This window comes from Cricetulus griseus, chromosome 3 (genome assembly GCF_003668045.3).
Source record: "Cricetulus griseus strain 17A/GY chromosome 3, alternate assembly CriGri-PICRH-1.0, whole genome shotgun sequence".
Lineage (NCBI taxonomy): Eukaryota > Metazoa > Chordata > Mammalia > Rodentia > Cricetidae > Cricetulus > Cricetulus griseus.
In genome coordinates, this window is record NC_048596.1 from 101,593,760 (window position 1) to 101,621,274 (window position 27,515).

The window sequence follows — 27,515 nt, forward strand, 5'->3', positions numbered from 1 at the left end:
GGTGGGAGATAGGCTAAAGCAATTCATGACCATTAAGCCAGCTCTACAAAAAGATACTTAAAGGAATCCAATAGGCTGAAAAGAAAGATAAACATACCCAGGAGGACACAGAAATAACATTAGCATAGTTAAGCAAATGAGGAACAGGAAAACATCAAACACTAGAAGATGAATGAAGTAACAGAAATTAATACATGTTTCAACAGTAACACTGAGTATTAATGGCCTCAATTTCCTACTCAAAAGACACCATGACCACAGCAAATCTTTTTTTGTTTCTTGTTTTTTGAGACAGGGTTTCTCTGTGTAGCTTTGGAGTCTGTCCTTGAACTCACTTTGTTGACCAGGCTAGCCTTGCACTCAAAGAGATCCTCCTGGCTCTGCCTCCCAAGTGTTGGGATTAAAGGCATGCACTACCACCTGGCAAGAATTAATGTCTTAAAGAATGTATATTTTGGCTGGACTGTGGTGTCCCACGCTTTTAATTCCAGCAATTGGGAAGCAGAGGCAGGAGGATCTCTTTGAGTTCGAGGCTAGCCTGGTTTACAAAGCAGAGAAACCCTATCTCAAAAAAAAGAATGTATTTTTCTAAAAGCCATATTTAGTATATTTTGCAACAATAAAAAACAAATGCAAACACTCCATGCTAACATAGATGATATAAACAACCAGAGCTAGGCGTTGGTGGCGCACGCCTTTAATCCCAGCACTCAGGAGGCAGAGGCAGGTGGATCTCTATGAGTTCGAGGCCAGCCTGGTCTACATAGAGAGTGCAGGATAGGATAGGCTCCAAAGCTACACAGAGAAACCCTGTCTCGAAAAACCAAAAAACCAAACAAGCAAACAAACAAACAATAAAAAACAACCAGTGTAGGAGTCAGTTAAGAGAGCACACAGAGGCCACAGATGAAGGCTAAGCCTTTCAATGACTAAAAGGATTGTTTTGTCCCCTCCCCTTCATTCTGCAAAGGGTGCGCACGATTTACAAACCATTTGATGTTCCTTTTCGTCCTTTGATTTTTTTGTGCGGCTCCACTTTTTTCGCTTTGACACCATGTTGATCCATATACAGCCTGTATCCCAGAATTGCTGTTTCAGAAATAAAAATGTTTTGGCTTTGGTTTTTTAACAACAAAGAAATGTATCCATGAATCAGTAAGAAACAGATAACTAGAATATTTTACATTTGGGAATTAAATACATTAAAAAAATCATACGTCAACACAAAATAATCACAAAGGATATGAGAAACAAGTTGAGTAAATCACTGTGTGTGTGTATGTGTGTGTGTTTATATCTTGGTGTGACTAGTTGCAAGTACTGGGAAATCTACTGGCAGATGTGAACAACGGTTTTGTGATAGAAGGGTAAACCGAACACTGAATATTACCTAACTAGCATTTCAATGTACCCACGGAGCCTTTGAGTTTTTGCGCTGGCCAGGGTAGCTGAATTCACACAAACTGCGACTACTTAGCAGGAGATCAATTAAGTTGTTTCCCTTCCAGACCTTTTCACTCATTCATTCCAACAGCCTGAAGAAATCGCCACTTAAATTTCTTACAGGTACTTCAAAATAAATATGTGTAAAACTAAACCATCAATCACCCTCCCAAATCTATTCCTTCTGAAGTCTGTCCAATCTCAATCTAAAGGACATAACCATTCACCAGCTTGACTGAAGGAAAAAAAAAATCAGTGATTCCAGGGACTGAGCGAGACATTTCTCTTGCCACAGAAACTAGAGAGATGAACGAAGCATTGACAGACAGCATAGGACTGTCATCCACAGACAAGCCTATAAGGACTTCAAGGTGACATTCTGGGTGGCCAGCATGAGCACCTCTGGGCGACAGAGCTTGCCGCCTGTCCCCTGACAGCTGTGGAGAGGAAAACCCTTTTTCCCTAGAGTTATGGAAACGTGGTCGGTAGGCTCACCTCAAGAGATGGGCAACGTGGGTCAGAGCCCCTCAGGTTTGGCTGTGGGCTGTAAACCTAAGGTAACTTCCTGTTTTGGGTGATGTTTGGGAGTTCCACAGTAATGGGCACGCTACTTACGGTGACTTTACAGCCCCCAACGCAAATCTGGATTTCACACCTATGAAGACCAGCGTCTCTCAAGATGGAGGACCAACAGAGAGAAGCCGCTGACCAGAGGGTCACATGCACCGGTGGGCGTGGCCACTCGCTGTGAGGGTGTGGTCACGCTCACAGGGCTCATGTCTGGGAAAACCCAGTGAGGCCAGATCCCCAACCTTAGGACCAAGCACTTTGATTGGTGTGTTGTTGTTGGGTGACGCCTGGGGTTAGAATTTATTTCCTCAGAGCAACATGTTTTAATTGTGCCTTCCAAGGAAAACGTTCTCTGATTTCTTATGATTTGTATAAAAATAAGCTTACTTCTTATTGCTTACTTAATTCATGGTAGCTATTTAAGTATTTTTTGGTGTGCGTGCGTGAGTACGTGTGTGTGTGTGTGTGTGTGTGTGTGTGTGTGTGTGTGTGTGTGTCTACATGCACTGGAATGGGCAGACACACTTGCACATTCAGAGGCCAAAAAACGGAATTCTGGAGTCTTCCTCTGTTACTCCGACTTTATTCCTTTGAGATAAGGTCTCTCACTGAATCAGAAATACTGGACTGCACCTTGGCCCTTCTCAATGGATAGACTTCAAACTCTGTAAATTGGAGATTAAATTCTTTCTCTTTCCTTTCAAAATTGTGCCATCTCCTTTGGCTTTAAATGACAGGATTTGAAACCAGTGTCTCATTCTTGATAGCTCCCTTTCCTTTGCAGTCTGGCACAGTGACAAAATATTACTTAGCATGTTACTAGTTATTAGTTAGCATATTACTTAGTTACTTTTTGTTCACTTCTCTGTGGTGAACAAATATCTAACAAATAGCACTTGCCTGAAGATCAGAGGGCAGGGTATGCCACTTGTTAACCATAGAGGTCTGGAGGTCTGTACAGACAAGACAGGAAGTGATATAACTGAGTGGAGAGAGGACTACAAGGCTGGAAGAGACAGGAACTCGAACCTTTTTGGATGAGAAGTTAACGAGGTAAGTAGTGGCTGTGGCTTGCTCCTTTGTCTCACTGATCTTTCAGCATTTACCCCTATATCTGACTCTGGTTTTTATTATTTGTAAGACCCCAGGAAGCTCAGGCCTCCAGGATCTCAGCCCAGGACCTCGGTCACCCCAATCACCAGGCAGAGTCGAAAGCTTGATGCAAACAGCATGAGGCTTTATTGTTGTTTAACGAGCTAACCCCATGTTAGCTCGGTTCTTTCATCCACCCACCATAGTGGATGGCTAGGAAAGACCGCTCTAAGCGTTTGCATAGAGATCATATAGGGCAGCATAAGGGGAGTATCTAGGGGTACACACAGGCTCAGGATTGGTGTGGCTCTAGGCTTGGAGGGTTTGCCCTGTGTTGATTGGTCAACTGGTTGTTATGGCCCATAGGCCCTCCCAGGGTGGTTGCTATGCTCTTTGCGTCATTGCTGTGTGCTTGTCCATAAAGCACATTCAGAGCCGTAAAGCATAGCACCAGCTAACTTCTGATTGGTTCCTTGCCACCAGTCAGGCATCTGACCTCCTAGTGACTAAGGCAAGGTCAGACAAGCACGTGTTGGGCTGTTATGGCTGCCGAAATGGGGAGCTGGTCCCTTCATTATTAAGACCAATTAGAACTTGTGCTACACTTTTATCCGTTTCTTCTACTCACTTTCTTGTATTTCAAAGCCCACTAGGCCCCTAAATTTCTTGGTGTTCATCAACCAGTTAAAAGAGATAGTTAATCATACTACTTACACTCCCCCAAAGCCCTCCAAATAGCAGGCCATGCTGATCTAACATTGCTGACTACCCTTTAAATGCATGCCTGAAGTTAAAGTTTAGTCTTCTTAACTTAGATTCTGTCCCTTCCTCCATCCTGAGTGTCCCTCTTTCTCTGTTCCCACTTCCATTGACTTCCAGCAGCACCAAACTTCTTGAACTAATCTCCTTTTTTTCTCATTTAGTTTTTATTCATAATCATAAACTTAACTCTACAATCCAGCTAGACTGGGACAGGAATGAGGAAAATATGGAACCGAAAGAGCTCCAGTGAGAGCAGAGTTATAGGGTACTGTGAGCAGATGGGCCAGGGGATATCCTCCTGAGCTACAGGAAAAAAAAATGATCTGCAAGTCAGAAAAATTAGAGTTATGTACAGTCAGCAATGGTGATCTTCTTGGTGGTCTTGTTCCTGGACCCAAAATGCTCCATGGATTCCATAATGTTCATGCCTTCTTTCGCCTTCCCAAAGTCCACGTTTGTTATCCAGCCACTCAGTCCTTGCAGTGCAGATGAAAAGCTGGGAACCATTTGTGTTTGGTCCAGGGTTTACTATGGACAATATGTCCAGGACCTGTATGCTTCAGTATGAAGTTCTTATCCTCAAATTTCTCCTTGCCATCAGTGTATTTATGGCCTGTAAAAACACCACTTTGGCACATGAGTCCTGGAATAATTCTGTAAAAGGAAGAACCTTATATCCAAATCCTTTCTGCCCAGTGCTCAGAGTGTGCAGACAGCTTAAAGCAGATACAGCCCAAGGGATCACCATTAGCCATGATATTGAAAAATACAGTGGGACTCACCATGGCTGCAGCAGCAGCAAACAGGGGACAGTGGCATCTGCAAAACCTTGATCTGATCTCTTATGCTGTCACGTGTCTTTATGAATGGTGTACCTTCTGACAGACTTTCTTCCAGCTCCCAACTTTTACCCAGCTCTTAATTTTCCTATTTTTATTTTACACACACACACACACACACACACACACACACACACACACACACACACACACACACACGGGTATTCCTCCACCATGTATGTAAGTGTACCATGTGTGTACAATGCCCCTGAAGGCCAGAAGAGGATGTCAGATTTCCTGGGACTGTAGTTACTGATGATTGTGAGCTACCATGTGGGTGCTAGGAATTGAACCTGGATCCTCTAAAGAGCAACCAGTGCTCTAAACCAGTGAGCCATCTCTCCAGCCCCTTTGGATAAGTCTTAATTTGAGGTGAGGCTCAGTTATGGACTTTGTCCTAAATATCCTGTATCTCCCTCCAAATAAACCTTTCATTCCTGTATTAGCCACATTAGTGGTAATTACTTATTTTGTTTGCTGAGGTTTTGTAATCTACTTGCTACTAGCTGTATAGACCACTGTGAGTTTGAATGAGAATGATTCTCATAGGCTCATGTTTGAGTACTTGGTTTCCAGTTGGTGGGACTGTTTGGGGAGGAGTTGTGTAAGATGTGTAGCCTTGTTGGAGGAGTTGTGTCACTGGGAGTAGGCTCTGAGGTTTCAAAAGCCTACCAATTCCCGGTTAGCTATCTGAGTCAAAATGTAAGCTCTCAGCTATTGCTCCAGTGCCATGCCTGCTGTCACCATCCCCCACATAAGCCATGATAGTCATGGACTCACTCTCTAAAACAGCCCTCTTTCTTCTATAAATTGCTTTGGCCATGGTGTTTTGTCATGGCAACAGAAAAGTAACTGAGACATCTACTCACCTCTTTATTAGCAGTGCCAACTGAAATTCTTGGCAAGTGTCAGTTAATTGTTGTTTAAGTAAGTATCTGGAATCTATAGACCTCCCAACCCTTAGAATGCATGCAGTGGCTGCATCTTTTCTGACTCCACCAAACTTCCTTGAGTATGCCTTCTAGATGCAAGGTGTCAGGTGGATGGAGTGATGATTGTGTAGATGAAGAAAAGAAGTTTAAGCCTTGAAATACTTACCCCTTTCCCCACTCAATTTGATTCTGAACCTCCCCACCCCCGATTAACCTTGACCCTGCAGGTCTAAGCTCTTGGCACCCCCTGAGACTGGGTGGCTGTCAAAGGGTTAAACAGTCTTTTATGATATGCAGACTTTAAAAATTCCATTCTGACTGCTTCTTGGGAGGCTTTCCTCTCTTCAGGAGACAATGAAATGAGCTGAAGCTCTGGGTGTCTTGGGTGTGAGCAAGCCTAATCTTATTAGTCCTAATTTTGAAGATCTATGGTCAAGTAAGACAAACAAAAATTAAAACATTCAAAACAGATTAAAATAATATCAAAGAACTGACCAAATTAATGAAGTTATGACATCATTTTTTTTCAAAGAATAAATGTATTTAACAAGTTTCCATGAGAGGGTTAACATCGGCTGTTAGAATGAGGGCTAGAGAGAGGACTCAGAGATTAAGAGAAATGGCTGCTCTTCCAGAGGTCCTGAGTTCAATTTCCAGCAACCCACATGGTGGGCTCACAACCATCTGTAATGAGATCTGGTGCCCTCTTCTGGCATGTATATACATAATAAATAAATAAATTTTTTAAAAATCAGTAATGAAAGCTGACTTGGGGGCTTGAGGTTTCTTAAAACCACAGGCTCCCACTGATATCTGTGATATATAAAAGACATATATATATATATATATATATATATATATATATATAAGATATATTTATATGGTTTTATTTATATATATATTGCATTTATATATCCATGTATATATATTCTTTTGAATATATGTTTTTCTTGTATGTATTGCTTTTGTTTATATATAATTTTTGTTCTTACATTTAGTATGTACGAGTGCAGGCACTTGGACACACATTTGGAGTTTCAGGGACTGAACTCAAGTTCTCAAGTTTGGTGGCAAGTACATCTACTCACTAAGCCACCTCACTGGCTTTGGAGAAATTGTGTTTCTTTTAATTCTTTCAAAATTAAAATTAAAAATTGAAAATCTGTCATTAGTTTCCTTAAAACTCCAGCTTCTTTAGCTTCTTTTTTTTGTTGTTGTTTTTGTTTTTGTTTTTGAAGACAGGGTTTCTCTGTGTAGCTTTGGAGCCTATCCTGGCTTTGGAGACCAGGCTGGCCTTGAACTCAGAGATCCATGTGCCTCTGCCTCCCAAGTGCTGGGACTAAAGGCGTGCACCACCAACGCCTGGCTTTTAGCTTCTTTTTCAATGATTTTTTGTAAGAAAACTCCAGATAAAACCCTTTCTACTGATGGCTATTACATTATCTTTTCATCTTTCACTCATTTGTTTGTGGATTTATTTTGGCAATGCTGGAGGTTTAACTCAGGGTACCTTGCACATGCTAAGCAAGTACTTTACTGCTGCCTATATACTATACTCTTTTGACAAATTTTGCTGAAGAAAACACAAGAATATTTTTAGTTTCCTGTCGACTCTAAAGCCTATCTATTTCAAACAGTCGGGAGACATAGTCACAAACATGCAAACAACTACACACATTTAAACATCTGCAATAATGGACATTCCCCTTGGCTTAGGGATTTTTTTTTTTCAGCCAAATATATGTTGGTAATTTTTAAACTGCAGCAAGTTCTCTAAATTCCCTGTGGTTTGAAGTTGAATGCAATCGTTTTCTAAACCAGTTATAACTTCATTATTATAAGAGCAGTTTTACTTCATAGGTCTTGGACTGAAGAATGAGTAAATAGTCAAAGGTTGTTTTAAGTGGCATTTATCTAAATCAACAGAATGAGAAAGGTGACATGAAGAAAGGGGTATACTTAAGAATACATCTGCCACCTGTCTTGTGCCAGCTACTGATTTCTTTTTCTTGGCAGCATGCTGAGGCTTGGTGCCAGACTCTACTCAACCATCCAGCAGCAATCCATCACACCCAAAACGTGGACAAAGCCTGTTAAGCATTCATAGTGTTCCTGCTTGGCAAGTCACCCTTTTGTTAAATCTTTTATTCCTTTTTAATTTATTTTATTGTGTGTGTAATTTGGAACTCATGTCAGCAGGCTGCCTGTCTTTACCTGCGGAACATCTTACTGACCCCAGAATTTTCTTTTATTTTTTATGTGTATGACTGTATGAGTGTACGCCACGTGTGTGTGCTTAGAGGCCAAAAGAGGGAGTCAAATCCTGGTGCTGGGAACCAAAAGTAGGTCCTCTGTAAGAGCTCTTAACTGCTCAGCCATCTTCCCAGCCCCCTCAATTTCCTTTTAAATGCAAGCATATTAAAATCAATTATTTGATTTTGTTTTTCCAGACAGTTTTTCTATGTAACAGCCCTGGCTGACTGTCCTTGAACTCACTCTCACGGAGATCCACCTGCCTCTGCCTTCTGACTGCTGGGATTAAAGGTGTGTGCACAACAAATGCCCTGTAATCCTTTGCTTTTAACACAACCCGAAATAAAGAAACTTGAACTCCAAGTATAAAAGAGACACGAAATGCTAATATTAGGTGCTTCATCACTTAGCAACTCACCAGGAAGAGGCATAGTTGTTCTGCTTTTTTTTTTTTTTTTTTTTTTTTTTTTTTTTTTAATGGTCTTGTCAAGCAGCCTTGACCATACACAATTTATTATTTTGGTTTGGTTTTTGAGAAAACGTATCACAGTGCAGCCTAAATTACAGGCCTCTATCACCATGCCCAGCCAGACACAAGTTTGTTGTTGTTTTACCAGTGTTTAAGTGATTGCTGATTTTATGATTAGAAACCAGTATTGACCAAAATGTTAAAGTATAACTTAGACTCCCAGATATAGATTCTTATGTAAGGCTCCTATTTTAGTGCCAGTTAGAGTCAGAATTAGCACACAGTCTTCTGACAAACCAGGTCACTTCAAGCATTACAACATAGGACTGCATTTGCTATGTTCCAGGGATTGTACCCATTGCATACATTATTTTATATCCTCAGAAACTTAGAGGTAGATACTATTATAATATCTACTTTACAGATCCAAAAGTTGAATTTTTGATAATTTAAGTAGTTTATCCAAGGACATACATATTGTGGGTGAGCCAAAATGAAACATATACAATTGATTTCAGCTACAATATGCTACTTGTTTCTTCTAGAACAGTTGTTTTCAACTTGTTTTGACCCCTTGGGGGGTCAAACAACCCTTTCACAAGGGTTGCCTAAGACCATTGAAAACAAAGATACTTATAATATGCAATTGTAGCAAATTATAGTTATGAAGTAGCAATAAAAATAATTTTATGGTTGGGGGTCATCACAACACAAGGAACTGTGTTAAGGGGTTGAAACATTAGAAAGGCTGAGAACCACTGCTCTAGATGTTTGCCCTCTAGGATGGAAATGAATTCTACCAACTACCAGTGAGCCTGGGAGAGTACTCCAATAATTGTGTGAAACACAGCTCCAAGACATTCTGACTGTACCCTGATGACAGATAGCCTGAGCAGAAAAGTCAAGCCAGGGTATGCCTAAACTTTAGACCAACAGCAACTGTTGTTGCATTTGGCCGTCTCAGAGTTATCTCTTTCAACTGAAAGTTGAGTCTATGCTACAATATTGATCCGCCTAGCCTCAGCACTCCCAGTTCTTAGGCTAGACCTTTATGTAACTACATAGTTCTTAAAAAGTCTTGAGGGGGAAGGAGGAAACCAACCTGGCAGAATGAGCTACTGTGGAATACACTTGTATATTGTGAAAGTATAAACACATATGATTTCACCCAAGCATGTCAGTGGTTACCACCCAGAGTTGGGGCTGGAATAAGGGAACTGCAAGATGGAGACAGTTCTAGGGTACTAGAAGTGTTCCCTTTTTTATATGGGCACCAAATACATGTGTGTTTACAATAATTCTTTAAACAACGCACATGTTGTTGTTGCTATTTGTTTTGGTTTTGTTAAGTTTTTTGGTATAAATTTAAACTAAAACTATTTTTAGAAAGAAAAGACAACAAATGGAAGTCAATAATGGTAAAGGGGTATCCTATCCACAACTTACTTTCAAATGGTTCATGAAGAATCATTATTATTTCATGAGAAAGGGGGAAAAACAGAAAAGAGAGGGGAAAAAAGACACTCCATGTGGCGTATTTTCATTTCCTTTTATTGAAGGAAATAGAAACTTGTGCTGCTGAGGCAACAGTACCTCTGAGCATGACAAAGTAGTCAGTGGCACTGACATGACAAGCCACAATGCTGGCCAAGCATCCTACCACAGTGGAAGAACCAAAACCACAAAGAAAGCAGGAGGTAGCAAATATCCCCAACACCCAGAGGAAGCATGTCCATTTGCAGAGAGCTTGGTCATGCATTTAAAAAGAGGGTACCCTTATCACTAGTAGCACATCATCTCAGATTTGGAGACCTTTTCTTTTGACTGAAATAGTTAAGCTACCAAATGAGTTCATCTTTCAGCTCCTGTTCCAGGTAGAAACAGGCTGAGGTCTTGAAATATAACCTAAGTATAGCTGGCCAGGTGCTGAAGCCCAGCCATATGCTAAAAGTAGCTGCACTTTTCCTCTGACTTCTCACACTGCTCTTACTCAGCATGTGCTCTAGGAAATCTCTCAGTGCTATAAATAAGATTTATAACAGAATGCAGGCAGCAGCCTAGGGGATGCAGGGAATCAAAAGCTGCTACATAGCTAAGACCATTTCACTAGAAATAGCACAGGGAACACTACTGGGTCATGGTTCTCCCAAACAGCTGCTAGAAGCACACACAAAGAAAAACATGGTAGTTCTCCCATGTCAGGATCAGCTGCACCAAGGTCATGGTTCAGGCAACAGAGCCACTTCATGTCCCTGGCAGATTATCAGGCCCCATGGCATTCTAAACTGTTATGGTTTTCAAATACAATGAGGTGTTTGGGCAATTTGGTCACAGAAAGAAAGCACTAAAGAAATTTCAACTGATTGCAAATTGATAATGCTATCAAACCATAAATTTATGTAGTCAAGAACTGATTGTAAGGGGTAAGGAATGGGATGGTTGAGATTTCTGTTTCGTAGAAACAGGTTTATTCAGGTAAACCCTTGCTCATTAAGTCACCTCCCCCATGCCCATGGATTAGAAGGGAATTCCTATTTAGAAATGGCTATTGCTGGATCAGTCATCCAGTTGCAGTTCTCTTCAGTGCTAGACAAACGGTTTCCAAGGATCAAAGTCTTGAGAGCACTAAATCAGGAAATGGGAGAAACAAGGCAAGGGGAAGAGGACATGAGGAATCGGAGTTCCCGAATTGAGTAGTTTCTTTCATAGAAGGCTTGGCACGATGATCTGGGGTGGATGTGGTTTCAGTGACTGTTCTTGGTTGCTTCCTTTGCTGCAGCAATCAGTGGAGTGAGACTGGAGAGGGGCTTGGCAATCTTTAGGAACTGATGCTAGAAGAAGAAAAAGCAAAACAAATATTATTTATCATTCTCACAACCTTTTTGGCTGGGTTTTTTGTTGTTCTTGTTCTTGTTTTTTTTCAAGACAGGGTTTCTCTGTGTAGCTTTGGAGCCTGTCCTGGCACTCGATCTGTAGACCAGGCTGGCCTCGAACTGATCCTCCTGCCTCTGCCTCCTGAGTGCTGGGATCAAAGGCATGCGCCACCACGGTTTGGCACTTATAACTATTTTAAGACAATAAGGGCATCCATGTCAGGTCATTCTCAAACTAAAGGAAAAATGTATATATATTACTCTGTGTGTGCGTGTGTGTGTGTGCGCGCACGCGCACACAAGAACAACTTGCAAAAATCAATTCCCTTCACCATATAGGTACAGGGGAATTGACCTCAGGTTGTCAGTCTTGGCAGCAGTTACTCATACTCAGTAAGCTATCTCACTGACAAAGTATATAAGTTTTACTTATAATAGTTAATACCTGTAAAAAAACCCAAAGGAAGGGTTAATAGATTTATGTTCATATGACATTATACAGAATTTAACACAGTAATTGACACACTGAAAGCAAGATGAATCCATAGACTTTTTGTGTTTTTTTTTTTGGGGGGGGGGATAGGGTTTCTCTATGTAACAGCCCTGGCTATCCTGGAATGTACTCTATAGACCACGCTGGCCTCAAACTCACAGAGATCTGCCTGCCTCTGCTGGGATTAAAGGCATAAACCACCACACCCAGCTCTAATCCATAGACATTTTGAGTGAAACAAGTAAGACAAAGAGTTCATTTTGTATGATTATATTTGTTCCTAGGTAAAATTAAACTATTTCAATAACAGAGTAACTATTATTTCTGGAGAAAACACTAGTATTTAGTCATAAAACTACAGCCTCAGCCTATTAACCAGGACTATAAGTATGAAACATACCTGGCTAAGAATCTTTTGTTAAATCCTTGACTCCAGCAAAGCTAAGTGTTCCAGTAAAGATTTCAATAGTTGGTCCTTTCCAAAACTACTTTCACAGAAATAGACTTTGAGCCATACTTCCAGTTAAAAAAAACATAAATCATATAAGAGAAAATACAATATGAAAATGTTATAGAAAACAATTCTTTATGTAACACAGAGCCTCTTACCTGAAACGGTAGGTTGTTTGGTTTTTGTTTTGCAATTGTCTTGAGGATATAGACTGTTTCTTCCATTTGATATAAATATCAGAGCTATATTTCTTTTTCTGATCAAATATTTATAATTATTTAACATATCTGGTTCTTCTACCATGCTTATAATAACTTTAATTAGTATTATTTTATATGTGTACAGACACATACATAGAGACATATACACATATATTCTTTGCTGAAAGTTGATTCAACTCTTATTGGGACAGATACAGGATATATAGAGGAACTGAGAACGATGAATGATCTTGGTTAAAGCTTGAAGCTATGAATCCCATATTGGGATTCTATCTACTTCTGTCTCATCCTATGTATTTCTGTCCATATGTGTATTCTCACAGAAGAAACAGATGTGAAACTTCGTGATTTAAGATTCTGAAAAGTTTAGGTTTTGAATATTTACCAGATAACACTGACAAGTTAAGCTAGGGTTGAGGTCCTATTTTTCTAACTCTTCTGAAGTAAGAAAGCAGTATCATCCAATACTCAACTAGGAAGCCTCCATTTACTTCTCTCAACAAAGTAAACTAAGTAAGTCCTATAAACCTTCTAGCTCTGACATTTTCTGAGTCTTCAGAAGCAGTGATCAAAAAGCATATATACTTGGCAAGCAAACAGACATGCTGAAACCCTGTATCCTCTATTTGTCAATTGTATAATCATACAAAAGTTATTACATGTAAATTTCCTTACCTGCAAACATGGGAATAACCAATTCTGTAACCTGTGGGACATGAACCCCTTGGGGGCCACATATCAGGTATTTATATTACAATTAATAACAGTAGTAAAATTATAGTTATGAAGTAGTAACAAGACAATTTTATGGCTGGGAGTCACCACAACATGAGGAACTGTATGAAAGGGATGAAGCATTAGGAAGGTTGAGAACCACTACCCCAGACTGCTGGGTTTTACATTGTTTACATGTATCCCAGTAAAATATAACTTATACAAAATTAAACTTCTCAGAGAGCCACTTTTCAAGACCCAACTTTGACAGGCAAATTCAGACAAAATAAAACATGCCTGAAAGACAAAGAAAAAACTTCAAGAGAAGTTCAGAAAGTAGACTTTGAGTTGAGCCAAGGAAAATGTGTACAAATTTAAATAGACTGAGGAAGAAACTAAGGGACAAATTTAAGCACCGGCCCAAGACGGAAGGCCAGGGAGCTATAAATACAAAGTGAGATAGTAGGAGAGAAGCCTATAATAAGAAACCTCAAAGGCAAAAATGAGGTACAAAGATTTGGCACCTCGCTGCAGAAGGATAGTTACCTGCAGTAGTTCTTTAGCTGAACCTCTCTTCTCCACATCCATCTCAAGACAGCGGTTCAAAAAGTCCCGAAAAATAGCCGACAGTTTCTCTGGGTTTTGAAGCTCTGGGGTCCCATTGGTGGCAATGAGGTACAAGGCCTGGCAATACAAAGGAAGAGCCATGTTGTTGTCACTGAGGGATAAGTCCTCTAAAAATATGGTCAGCTGCAGTATGCTCTAGGACACAATGAGGCAGCTTTGATGTTCCACAGAGAATATACTAACCTAAGGATCAAGGTTAACATGTCAAGGCCATATGGCCATGTATCTACACCTAATATATAACTTCTTTGCTAATAAAACAATGCTTCATATATCCACAAAAATAAAGAGTGCATTTGGAAAGCACTTTGTACACTTCTAAGGTGTTACAAATCTAAGGGTTTAATCTTTTTCTTGATTACAGATACAAGGGGTTTATTACTCACTTAGCATGGTAAGTTAAACATCTCTTTAGTTGCTGGCACCAAACGCTGCTGACACCTTCACTGAACTCAGTCACCCAATAGGATTACAAAAAGGCATGTTTTGTTAGGCAGCAATTGTTTTTTTGCTGCTTCCCTACCCTTAACTTGAAGCAACTCTTGAGAAATGAAGTAAAACATAGTAACGAGAAGTTTTTATACACCAAGCTCTTCAATTACAAGGCTCTCTCTCTCTCTCTCTGAGACAGGGTTTCTCTGTGTAGCCCTGGCTGACCTAGAACTCACTCTGTAGACCAGGCCAGCCTCAAAATCACAGAGATCAACCAGTCTATACCTCCTGAGTGCTGGGATTAAAGGCATGTGCTACCACACCCAGCTGCACGGTCTCATTTTTAATGACCACAATAACTCTGAGTAAGAGACAGGGCAAAAATGACTATCCCAATTTCACACATAAGACTATATACCTGTTGCACTCACTGTTTGCCTGTACTCACTGTAATCCCAGTCTTATTTCTATCACATCACACTGATCACTTTCATATCCCAGGCAGAAGAGGATGTGGTACATGTGGAGTCAGAGAACAAAGTCAGAGAACAAAGCTGGGGCCAAAGGGTAGAAACTAAACAAAGCTTCACTTTGAGATAATGAAGCACTTTCCAGGAACTAAAGCTATCCAAGGGTGGCAATATGAACATGTAGTTAAGGGTAGATATCCCTTGCAGGGGAATTCCTGCACTAGATTGGAGGATGGATTAAATGAGAAAACAAAAGCAATCAAAAGAACCTCACAGTTGTCCACAATCAAAATCACCACCTTCCTTGCATCTTTGTTGCATACTCTGCTTTCCTCTCCCATTACAGAATAGAAACATGTCCACACTCGAATGCCCTTTATTTTATGTATCGTTCTTGCTGTCGCTATTTCTCTCTTGCAAATGACCATTTTGTTCTCTTCACTAATTCATTTCCAGTAGCAAACATACAACTTTTAGCCTACCCCTTCCCAACTCTACAAGACATTGTTCCATTTCTCTGTCACCCTTCATAACAAAATTCATATAGGAAGAGAAAAATATTTATAAATGCCATCTCAATTTCCTCCTTTTCTGTTCTTATGGGTTTATTCAAGTTAGGTATTTGTCCCTATCACTATACTAACTGCTCATTAAGGCCTTGCTGAAGGAAGTATGTCACTGGAGGTGGAGCTTAAGGTTTTCTTACTTGCAGTTTGTGGTTCATGTGTGGTTCCAGATAGAAGCTCTCAGCATCCTGTTCCTGCTGTCATTCATGCTACTTCCCTACTATCATGAAGTCTTATCCTCCAGGAACCACAAGCACAAATAAAATTTATTCTTCTGTAAGTTGCCTTGGTCACAGTACTTTAATCATAGCAACAGAAAAAGTAACTAATGCAAAGGGCAATTGAATTTCTCAAAATTCAGGCTATAGGGACTGTTGATTCCACTTTATCTTGTCAAGATACTTTCCAAGTCTACTTATCACCTGCATTCCTACCAGTGTCATCCAAGCTACTACTCTTGTCTGAACTATTTTATCAGTCTCTCACTGTATTTCCTAAAGAAGCAACCAACATGATTCATTTCATCCACAAACAGTGTCCTATTACTATTATCTAGCTGAAAATCCTTTCTAATGCTGCAAAATAAAATCCAAGCTCTCATACTGTCCCACAGGTCTTAGTGTCAGGTCCTTCCTTATCCCTGACTGGCTACCAGTCTACTTTCTCTTCAGTCCTTTCAGGGAAATAGCCTCCTTGATTTTCCTTGGGGCTCAATGAGCAAAAAATTAAATCAAATTCATAATGCTTGGAAACTCTTGCATAAGACTAAATCTCCTTAATTTCTTCTGAAATAACCAATAAAAACTTCTCCATTATTGTTTCAATTGTTCTTACTCTACATTTTTTCAACAGCAGTTGAAAAAAGCATATAATAATTTGGTATTATTATCAGAACAATATCTTGTATATAGTAGGAACTCAGCCCTTCCTCAGCCTATGCAATGCTAGGACTGAGCTCTAAAACTAAGCTATATCCCCAGACCCTGTTATATTTTATATTTTAAATTCAACAGTATCTAGGCGCTGGGTTATGTGTTACAATCATTTAGTGACTGTACATGTGTATGTGGGCACACAGCATGTATGTGGGCACACAGCACGTATGTGGGGATCAGAGGACAAATTGTAATAACTGGTTCTCTGTTTTCACCATGTAGGTCCCAGGGATTAAACTCAAGTCATCTGGCTTAGCAGTTAGAGCCTTAATTCAATGAGTCATCTCACCAGATCCCTTGGCCTCAAACCGGCAATCTTCTACTCTCAGTCTTTCGAGCCTAGGACTGTAAGAATATGTTACTATGCCCATGTATACAGAGAGAAGAGCCTGAATCCAATTTCCTGGGATTTGAGACAGCAGCTCAAATAATTTGAAAGAAGATGGGAACACTTACTCTCAAAGGGTTTTCATTGAGGTATGGGGGCTCTCCCTCAATCATTTCAATTGCCATGATACCCAGGGACCAGATGTCAACCTTGGGTCCATAGGCCTTCCTTGTCACAACTTCAGGTGCCATCCAATATGGAGTTCCCACCATAGTGCTCCTTTTGCTCTGCTCTGGAGTTATCTGTGCACAGAATCCAAAGTCAGCTAGAAATGGGGAGAGGAAAGACACAAAGGATAGTACATCAGTAAGTGCTATGTATCTGCAGATGGTCATCAAGCTTTGCTCTGCAATCTGTCTCAGCAAAGCAGGAATAACTTGACTGCTATCAGTCCACTCCTCACTCAACCATGAAGAGAAGTAGGAGGAACATAAGAACAACATCTCTAGTCTCTGGCCTTCTCCTCAAACCAAATGGTCAAAGTGTTAAAGTCCAGCAGGCCATTTGGTCTTAACTGCTTGGCACTTATACATAAAAAACATTTCCATACCTCAGAATCTTGTAAGTAACTCATTCCATTATCTTCTGGACATAAGTTGCTGAATTAAACCCCAATCACCAACACTGAAATATCTGCCCTACTTTTATCAGCTTCTCACTCTATGCTAACGAAGTCTTCTATAAACTGTCTACCCACTATGACACAGTTTATCTAGATAACTGGTTTCACACCTTTGTGCAAAATGCAGTTCTTTCACATTATACTGAAACTACATATTGATTTAAATTGGCAGTGCCTTGAATAGTATTTCTAAAAGGACTGGCATATAATATTCAACAAATGGTTGCTGAATAAAGCACTGAATGAATGAAGTTACATAAAACTTTTTTTTCTAATTTATTACAGGTCTCTCATATGAAGCTAAAAGATATTTGAAGGCTGGTAAAATGTACCCTCAGAGTCTATGAGAGAACAACAGAAGTAGGCATTCAGTGTTTTAATGTGTAAAAGAATTGAAAAATAGTGAAAAAAATGCTGTAAGATAATAAAGACAAATATAAATATCCCATAATACCTTATGAAATAACAAGGTCTCTTTGGTGAATGTTACAGTTACTATTATTTAATTACCATCTCACCAAAGACACAGACCCACATATAGGAGCGTTATCATTCCTAAGACTCATACTTACTTAACTTGACAGAGCCATCCATTCCCAGCAGAATGTTGTCACTCTTGATATCTCTGTGAATGACTTGGTTCGAATGTAGGAATTCCAAAGCTTGTAGACACTGTTGAAGTAGTGTGCAAGAAGAAGAAACATATAATCAGAAGACTAACAATAATCTAACCTTCTCATTTTAAGATAAAGGAAGTAAGGCTCCCAGGAAGAGTCAGACCTGCCCCACATAAAGAGGCAGAGCCAGCTATATAACCAAATCTTCTCTCTCCCAACAAAATATTCTTTTAAAACATTATGGGGCAGGGTGTGGGTGGAGAAGGTTGAAGAGATGGCTCAGTGACTACACTAGGCAGCTTACAACTGTCTGTCACTCCAACCTGAGGGTATCCTATGCCTTTGGCCTCCTTGGGCATTCACATACATGTGCACTTAACCCTCCACCCAACACACAACACACACAACTTAAATTTTAATTTAAAACTGCATGCTGGCTTCGTCTTTTCTATCATTATATTTGCATGTCTAGGAAAGGAGACACATGGAAGTGATGTTTGTAGACAGTTTGGGGAAAGGAAGTCTGTATTATTTTGGACACAATGAATTTGACAACCCTATGAAACATGAAGACAAATGTTCAGTGGGCACCTGAATTTATCTTAAGTTCTATACAGAGACTGATATTTACAAATAATTTACAGAGACAGATTTTTTTTCAGCACTGAGAAGTGAAATATGGCCTCATAAATACCAAGCATACACTCTCTCACTGACCCACACTACCAGCTCAAATAGACTTTTATTTCTTTTTGGTTTTTCAAGACAGGGTTTCCAAAGCTTTGGAAGCTGTCCTGTAACTTGCTCAGTAGACAGGGCTGGCCTTGAACTCACGGAGATCCACCTGTCTCTGCCTCCTAAGTGCTGGGATTAAAGACATGCACTACCACTGCCGGGCTGCCGGGCTACAAATAGATTTTTTTTAAGGTTTAGAAATGATTATAACAAGTAAAGGTTATGAGAAAAATCTTAAAAAAAAAAAAGGAAGAAAGAAAAGGAACAAGACAAAGCACCTATTGTGATGATTCCCCAACACATACACACGAGCTTAAACACTTATTTACCCAACAGAATGAGTGACAAATGGTACAATGAAAATGTCTGGTTCTGGGCAAGTAAGATGGCTTAGAGGGTAAAGGAGTGTGCCACCAAGCTTTATAACCTAAACTAGATTCCTGGAATCTACAAGCTGGAGTTGTCCTTTGACCTCCACATGTACACTATGGCATGTACACATCCACATACATGCATGCACACATACACATATACACAAATGCAAAGTGCAAAGAAATTGTTTTCTTTCTTCTCTTTTCTTTTTCTTTTTTCTTTCTTTTTTTTTTTTGTTTGTTTTTTTCGAGATAGGGTTTCTCTGATCTATACTCTCAAGAAACCAATTGTTTAAAAGAAAAAAATCCATACCCTTTAATAGTCACTTCACAAATACACTGAAAATGGTGAATTATATGCTTCATGGGGATGAAGTATATGGCATATGAATGTATCTCAATAAGCTGTTTCAAAAGTGGTAACGATATCCATCATAGTTTAAGAATAACAATAGTACTTATTTAAATAACATTTATACTTTCTTGCCAAGTTTTTTGTTGGTACAGTTCTGGGGAGCAAACTCAGGGCTTGTGTCAAGATGTTATTTATTTTATTTATTTTTACTTGGAGTGAGGTGTATGTGTGCCACAGAGCACATCTGGAGGTCAAAGTACAATGTTGAGAAGTTGTATCTCTCCCTCCTTCATATGGGTTCCAAGGATTGAACTCAGGTCACCAGGCTTTCATCTCAAGGGTAGAGGTGAAAACAAGTTAAATAATGTAATGATTTTTGAACCTCCAAAGGGCAGCTATATGTACACAATTATCCATTGTATCTGTAGTATTAAAATTTCATAGGAAGAATGTTATGGGGGGGCTTCTGGGGAATCATCATTTATTTATTTGTTTGTTTTTGAGACAAGGTTTCTCTGTGTAACAGCTCTGGCTGTACTGGAACTCACTTTATAGGTTGGGCTGAACTCATAGAAATCTGCCAGCCTCTGCCTCCCAAGTGCTGGAATTAAAGGCATATGCCACCATATCGGTTTTCGCCTGGAGTCAATTTTTCCTAGAATTTTGCTGGCTTGCCTCTACATGTCATTCAGAAGCATATTCAAATCAAGGGTGGAACTTTCTCTGACTACCTATCTGAAGTATGACACTACCTTCTTACCAGCGTTATTTCTTTCACAGTACACAAAGCAGGGAGGCAGGAAAAAATGGTTCAAATGTATGTCCAAATGTATGTAAAAGAGATTAAGAGAAATATTATGTGTTAGAATAGCTGTAATTACAGATTTAAAGAATAAATGACTGCTTTAGTATATACTTCTGGGTACCTTTTAATTTTTCTATCATGGTTGGAATGTTAGCTTTAGAGAAAAATATCATGATTATAGAAATTATAAAATACAATAATATAGTATGAATGGTAAGTGCCAGAACTAACTTCTCCCAGTTCCACAGAACCCAGACTGAAGCCTCTTTTGGGTGTGAACATTCATGGACGGTAATATAGAGGTCACTTCCTGTTTTACCCTTGGCCTTACCTCTCGGCACACAGCTGCTATCTGGCCTTCATCCATACAGGTTTCTGTCACCACATCTGTCAAAGAGCCTCCAGCCAAGTATTCCATGACAACCCATAACTCATCTCCCACAAGGTAACTACAGGAAAACAAGTATAGGGCAAGAAGGAATAGTTAGAACACATTAAGGCATTGCAGTGGATTTCAAAACCAAGGGACTAGGATAGAAAGGAAAATATCTCAGTCAGCTTTTGAAGAGTCTAGGGTTCTTTACTCTGAGAAAAGTACAAAATTTGGAGGACATAATCAGTAATTTTAAATCACTTAGGGATAGACCTGGAAAAAACAAAACATACATGGTCTGTGAAGTCCCAAACACTAAAATTAGAATACTAGGTTGAAATATAAAATTACATTTTATTGAAATAGCAAGGGATACCTCCTAAAACTAGAAAGACTAGCATTGTTCTCATACCTGTAAAAGCATACAGGCAGTACATGTTATAGGGATGGGATCTGGAAGCCATATTACCATCAAAAGGGAGGATCATAGGACCTCCTTGAGAGTTCTACTAGATCTGAGATCTACAAGGTCTAGTTCAAGACCCTAGACCCAGGGTCCAACACAATAGATACCAACACTTACTGAATAAATCCATGAGTAAAATAATATGTATGTTAAATATATATTACTATAATATATATTAAGTGAAAGTGTGTCGATAAGTCTTTAAAAGCTGTAAAATGTACACAAGGTTACTACTATGCTGACAATGACTTTTATTTTGAGTTTCTAGGATTTTAGCCTCTTCTAATAAGCCAATGCTGTGGTTTGGAAGCCTGGGATGTTATAAACTGACCTGAATTAGAACTGAATTTGACTCAGAGATTAGATCTCTCAGACCTATTACGTTAATAAAAGGTAACTTAACCCATCTGGTCAACATTATCTCACTGTAGACAAATGAAAAGAGGCTAATTGACTTATGTTAACCTTTTGCAAAGAAGCTATGCTGGCTTAAGGTATGAGATCTGTCATCTTTTCTTCATTCTGGTAATGGGTCTCTTACTTGGTAGATGGAGAAACTTTAAAGATTTTAATACATCTCAAATAAGATTTTAATCCTGTTCTTTTATAATTTTTTCTGGTGATGCTGGGAACCAAACTCAGAGCCTCATACATGCTAGCCAAGCATTCTATCATTGAGCTACATCCCAACCCAACAGTAATTTTTTTAAGGTGATGAAGAATAAATAGGACAAGTTAAAAATGGTGGTACATGCCTTAATACTAGCAGTCAGGAGGTAGAGGCTGGTAAGCTAAAATGTTCTGAATGCAAGTTGTTTAATGCAAGTTTATATAGGGGGATGGTAATACATTTCAGTTGACCACAAACTTACCAGTAGTTTACAATGAAACAGGCAAGGGGGATGGGGGGCAACAACTAGGTGCACTTTTCTTGAGTTTAGAAAAACAAATGAGTCCAATTCTTTTCATGGTGGTCTGATTTCAAAACAACACCCAGACTGGGGTGAGCATCATGATTTAAGAGTATATAGGCAACAAGGAGTTATTCAGGAAGGTGAGCAGGATGAAGAAATGCTTGTAATATAGAATGAAATAAAAACATCAGGCAGATGGACTGAAAAGGCAAACTTCCCTAAAGCAGAAAGCACAGTAAAAGAATCAGTTGTTCGAAACTGTGGGGTGGTGGGGTTAATCATCACCCAGAAGGATTTTCCAGCAATCAAAGACCTCAGCACAGAAAATACTTAAATGGAAGCAGTTCCAAATGCTGGCTTCATTTTCTCCTCTAACACATTGGTCTGAAAATTCTGACAGGACCCACCCACTCCATACCTGTCCAGATAGTTCACAATATTTGGGTTTTTGTTTTCCCTCATGACCAGGATCTCATTAATAATCAGCTCTTTCTTCGGCTGCTGCTGAAGATTCATCTGTTTAATGGCCACCTGAAATAACAGTACATTCAATGTACAACAAGGGACACACAACATTTACTGAGCATATATTTAGCACTACACCTTAAGTACTAAGGAAACAATGAAGAGTAAGACATGGCCTTAGCCTTAAAGTAATTCATAACTCATCAATATTAAACTCAGCATTTAACATCATCTCAAAGACTGTTGGAAAAAATGTTTTCAGATGCCACTACAAACTTATTGAAATAAAAAACTGTTTTAGTAAGCCCCTGTGCTATTCTGACATACATCAAAATTAAATCCTCTATATAAAAAAATGATGGGGGATGTCCTTCTCTATGCTGTGAATATGTTTCTCTTACTGGTTGATGAATAAAGCTGTTTTGGCCATGGATGGGTAGGGATTTAGCCAAGTAGAAATCCAAACAGGGATAGAGAAAGTTAGTAGGCAGAGTCAGGGAGATGCCATGTAGCTGCCGAGAAAGCAAGAGGCTCAGGAATCACCAGTAAGCCAAGACCATGTGGAGTTACACAGATTAAGAGAGAACCCGGGTGTTGGTCGCACACACCTTTAATCCCAGCACTCGGGAGGCAGACGCAGGCGGATCTCTGTGAGTTCAAGGCCAGCCTGGTCTACAGAGGGAGTTCCAGGTCGGCCAAACAATTTATAATTAATATAAGCCTCTGTGTGTTTATTTGGGACTAAGCAGCTGTGGGACTGGGTGGGACTGAAACTTCCATCTACAAAAAAAAAAAATACTTAAAAAAAAATCATTAGATAGAGAGCTGGTACTGCCTATTATCCCAGCACCCACGAGGCTGAGATAGAATTGTACACTAGTTACCAGCCTGGCTCTTCTGTCTTTTCAAAAATGTTAATAAAAATCAAAAACAGCTATGAGAAGTTCAAAGAAGTTAATTTAAAAAATAGAGTAATAGTAAGTTCTGAGTATGGGGCTGGAGAGATGGCTTAGTGGTTAAGAGCATTCACTGCTCTTGCAGAGTTCTCCAAACACTCATATTGGGCAGCTCACAACAACCTGAAATTCCAGCTCCAGGGGTCTGATGTCCTATCTCAGAAGACTACCAAATTAAGAAAGATTCCTAATGTTTATATGTGAAAAGGGGTTTCATGGGCTCTTTGTTTAAATAAATAAGACAAAAATCCCACTTAATCACTTAATACAAATAATAAAGTATACATTAGATTTTTAGGTATTAGGTACTCTTCTAAATTGTTCACAAATTCGTTTTCTTTCCTTCCTTCCTTTTTTCTTTTCTTTTCTTTTTTTTTTTTTTTTTTTGAGACAGGGTCTCACTATATTGTCCTGACCTGACTCTGCCTTGCCTAGAACTTACTATGCATACCAGGCTGGCCTCAAACTCTCCCAACTGCTGGACTTAAACGCCTGTGCCACCACACCTAGCCCAATTTGCTATCTCATTTAATTCTCTGAGGTATCTTGTATATAACTTTTCAACAAATGAGGAAATTGTGATTCAGAGAGGATATGTGACTTGCATGCACGGCAGTTCAGTAGTAAAATCAGAAATAGTACCTTCAAAAGCTATTTCATTTGGGTCAGTGACACAGGTCAGCAGGTAATGGGATCCATTTAGTAGATGGAAAGAAACAACTCTACCAAGTTTTCCTCTGACTCACTCATACACATGTACTAAGGCATGTTCACACACACACACACACACACACACACACACACACACACACCCCTATTTTAATTTATCCTAATATAGACTAGTTCCCCAAACCCATACACACTGGATAACTCTCTTATTCCTCAGCTTGACAGTCAAGTTTCTCAGTGTTACTTCCCATGTACTCTACTACATGTTCCATGTTCTCCGTGTCTTTGTTTAATATCACCTCTGTCTGGAATAGACTGTATCACTTTTACACATTTAAAAGCTTTGTATCATGGCAAAAGAAACTTCATTCTCAAACTTATGTTTGTTTGTGTTTCCCCCTTTTTGGAAAGCCCTGTAAGATCATGCTATTCCTGCTACTTTATATGAAGAATCAGTTATGTATGTGTGTGCATGAATGCATCTAGACATTTCAGAGCTTTACTAAAAGCCTCAAAACCCCAATGTCAAGCTCAACAAATATAGCTGGTGCTTAAAGAGAAAGAGAACCAGTAAGTTGATAAGTTGTTTGTTTTGAAAACACACACACACACACACGCACGCACGCACGCACGCACGCACGCACGCACGCACGCACGCACGCACGCACGCACGCACATTCACACCACTACTACATCCCATATGGTTACACTATTTGCTAAATATTTATTCCCTAAAGACAGTCTCTCTTTTTCTTGCTTAGTGGACAAGAATGTGGACATCTAATAGGACTTCTCTCTACAAGCAGCAATAAGAATGAAAGATGCAGGCTGGAGTATTGGCTCAGGGGTTAAGCACTGAATATCCAATTCAGTTCCCAGCAGCCACATGGCAGCTAGTCTAGCCCCAGTTTCAAAGGATGCAGTACCTTCTTCTGACTTCCTTTGGCATACACAAGGACATACATGCACCTATACACATAAAAATAAGTAAAATTTTTTTAAATGATGCAAGCATGTTTTTGTTGTTGTTGTTTTTGTTTTTTTGGTTTTTTCGAGACAGGATTTCTCTGTGGCTTTGGAGGCTGTCCTGGAACTAGCTCTTGTAGACCAGGCTGGTCTCGAACTCACAGAGATTCACCTGCCTCTGCCTCCTGAGTGCTGGGATTAAAGGTGTGCGTCACCACCGCCGGGCGATGCAAGCATTTCGAAGTCAAATATTACCTCAAGTCAATACAGTCTTCTGAAGAAGCTCAGTTAATTACTAAGAATAAAAATTATTCTTATTGGCCATCAAGATGGGTCAGTGGATGAAGGTTCTTGCAGCCAAACCCAGCATCCTAAGTTTGATTTCCTGGGACCCACATGACAGAAGGAAAGAACTCCCTCACATGTGCCATGATGGGCATGGTCAGCATGGTCATGTGCATGCATTCTTCCCACCACTCACATTCTTTCTCTCCTACACATAGGTAAGTATAATTAAAAAAAAAATCAACCATTCCATCTCTAACTCTAAATGAATTGTTTGGAAATGGGGTTCATAGCGGGTCAGGCCTTAGGCCTCAATGCATCTTTCTATAATAGATGAGGAGTACCTTTTCCTAATACTTGAATAGTGCCACATTAATCTACTGTAGATATTAAGTAAGCCTTTACAAGTTGGACTGGGGCCTTAAGAGTCCCTTTGGAGCTCCTGAGGCCAGCCTGGAGGATGAGCTAGTGCCTGCGAACCTCCCAGGGGACATCAGAAGCAGCAGCAAGGGAGAAGGCAAGCAGAAGCTAGGGTAAGACACTAAGAGTCCCCTTTAGTCACTACTGACGGGCTTTAGAGTTCTGGCTAAATGTCTGTCCATCCAGGACAGCAATACCACTCCTATTAAAGAAAAAAAAAAACTGGACTTGAACCTAAAGATCTAAGCTTTAGATTTGAATGACAATTTATGAACTTGACTAATCATCAGTTTTATGAACCTAAATCTCTTTATAAATATATTGAAAATAATAACCTAACCATGATTGACCTACTCAAAATATATTTTGAGTATTAAAAATTGACATGTCACTCACATGTAAATAAAAGATTTAAGTAATAAAGGAAGCCAGCAATGAACATGAAATCATAGTAGTCACACATCTGATAACTACCCAGCACAGAACAGCAAGAATCATTACTGTGCTTCCTGTTCTTACCTTATCCAAGCCAATCCTAACAACCCTTCACAGTAATGCACAGTAATGTGCATTTTTAGGTACAGACACGGAAGCTAAGACATGTAAGAAAACCACCTACAATTATAATCAAAGCTCTTCTAGTATGTTCTTTCTATTATACACAAGCTTGAAAAATGACTGATTTGTAATGGGAATATTGCCCAGCACTAACACTAACCTATCTATATGTGACAGACAAAAGCTTCCCTCATCAAGCTGGATAATACCCCCATAATCATTCACAAAGACTAAGAGTATCACTCTAGTCATGCTACAGATTTATACTCCCTTGGACAGGAAATGAGGCCTTCCTGACCACACTGCATTAGCCAATCTAATGGATTTGTTTCCATTCATAGTTTTTTAACCACAAGACAAGCACACAGCAATATCAAGTTTCTCTTTCCTGTGGCCTGCTTCTCATACAGACATCTCCAGAACTTCCAGGAACCAATCATCACCCATCTGTCTCCCATCAAGGGTTACAAGGCCTAAGAGACCAGAAACATGGTAAGAGGCTCTGCTATGACTCTGCAGCCCAAAATACACAGGATTTAATTCTAACTCTGATCATTTGGACAGAAAAAGGTAAAATGGTTCACCCAAGGTAACAGCAGTAACTTCAGGCAAGCATTCATGTCTTTACATTCTCAATTAATTCTTACCTATAATAATGATTTTATTTATTTTTTGAGATTTTTACTTATGTGTATTATGTTTGTGTTTGCATGTGGGTTTGTGCACATGAGTGTACTGCTTGCTGAGGCTGGAGGAGGGTGTTGGATCCCCTAGAGATAGAAGTATAGGCTGTTTTAAGCCATCTAACCTAGGTTGTTGGGAACTGAACTTAAGTCTTTTACAAAAACAGCAAGTGCTTTTAACTACTAAGCCATCTCTTCAGTCCCTATACTGGTGATTTTAAAAAATTAACTTATTCTCACACAGTTGTCCCTCCAGGATACCAGATTTTGATAATCAAAAATATACAAGTAGATTCACACAAACCTCTCTCTCTCTCTCTCTCTCTCTCTCTCTCTCACAAAACAAACTTTATTTTCATTCAAAAAAGAGGTTCCTCTCTCAGTTTCTGGGTTCCAATGCTCTTTTAACTAAGAATTTCTCCCAGGCAGCTACTAACCACAACCCACCTGTCAGCATTTCTGTTTTGTAGCCAACCAAGGGGAGTCTACAAGGAACCTCCAATTACTTGATATTCCCTTCATGGATTCCTTTTGCTGATCTTGGGTCAGTGGGCTTTATCAATAAGGTCAGCACTCTCATGGCTTAATAAAATAAGGACAAAGAGGTACCTCCAAATAAGCAAGGACTCCAATGTCCAGTGGGATCTGAAGCATAAAGTTGGGCGTTACTAGATTAGAAGCTGACAGCATGGGTTTAAATCTCCTATGGGTAGGCAGTTCAGCAA

At 39.5% G+C, this 27,515-nt stretch overlaps 1 protein-coding gene and 1 pseudogene across 8 annotated transcripts in view; both read right to left on the reverse strand.

Annotated features, from left to right (window-relative positions):
• Window positions 1-4,212: 4,212 nt before the first annotated feature.
• LOC118238490 lies at window positions 4,213-4,652 on the reverse strand (annotated as a pseudogene).
• Window positions 4,653-9,890: 5,238 nt separating this feature from the next.
• Pak1 (p21 (RAC1) activated kinase 1) overlaps window positions 9,891-27,515 on the reverse strand; it is a 121,965-nt gene continuing 104,340 nt past the window's right edge. For all 8 annotated transcript variants that reach the window (XM_027407702.2, XM_027407701.2, XM_027407705.2 and 5 more), the window contains 6 exons: window positions 22,207-22,319; window positions 20,367-20,484; window positions 17,725-17,824; window positions 16,599-16,795; window positions 13,659-13,796; window positions 9,891-11,191 (listed from right to left, as the gene is read on the reverse strand). In XM_027407702.2, the coding sequence (XP_027263503.1) occupies window positions 11,105-11,191; window positions 13,659-13,796; window positions 16,599-16,795; window positions 17,725-17,824; window positions 20,367-20,484; window positions 22,207-22,319 (753 nt within the window). In that variant the 3' untranslated portion in view covers window positions 9,891-11,104. The remainder of the gene's footprint in view (window positions 11,192-13,658; window positions 13,797-16,598; window positions 16,796-17,724; window positions 17,825-20,366; window positions 20,485-22,206; window positions 22,320-27,515) is intronic.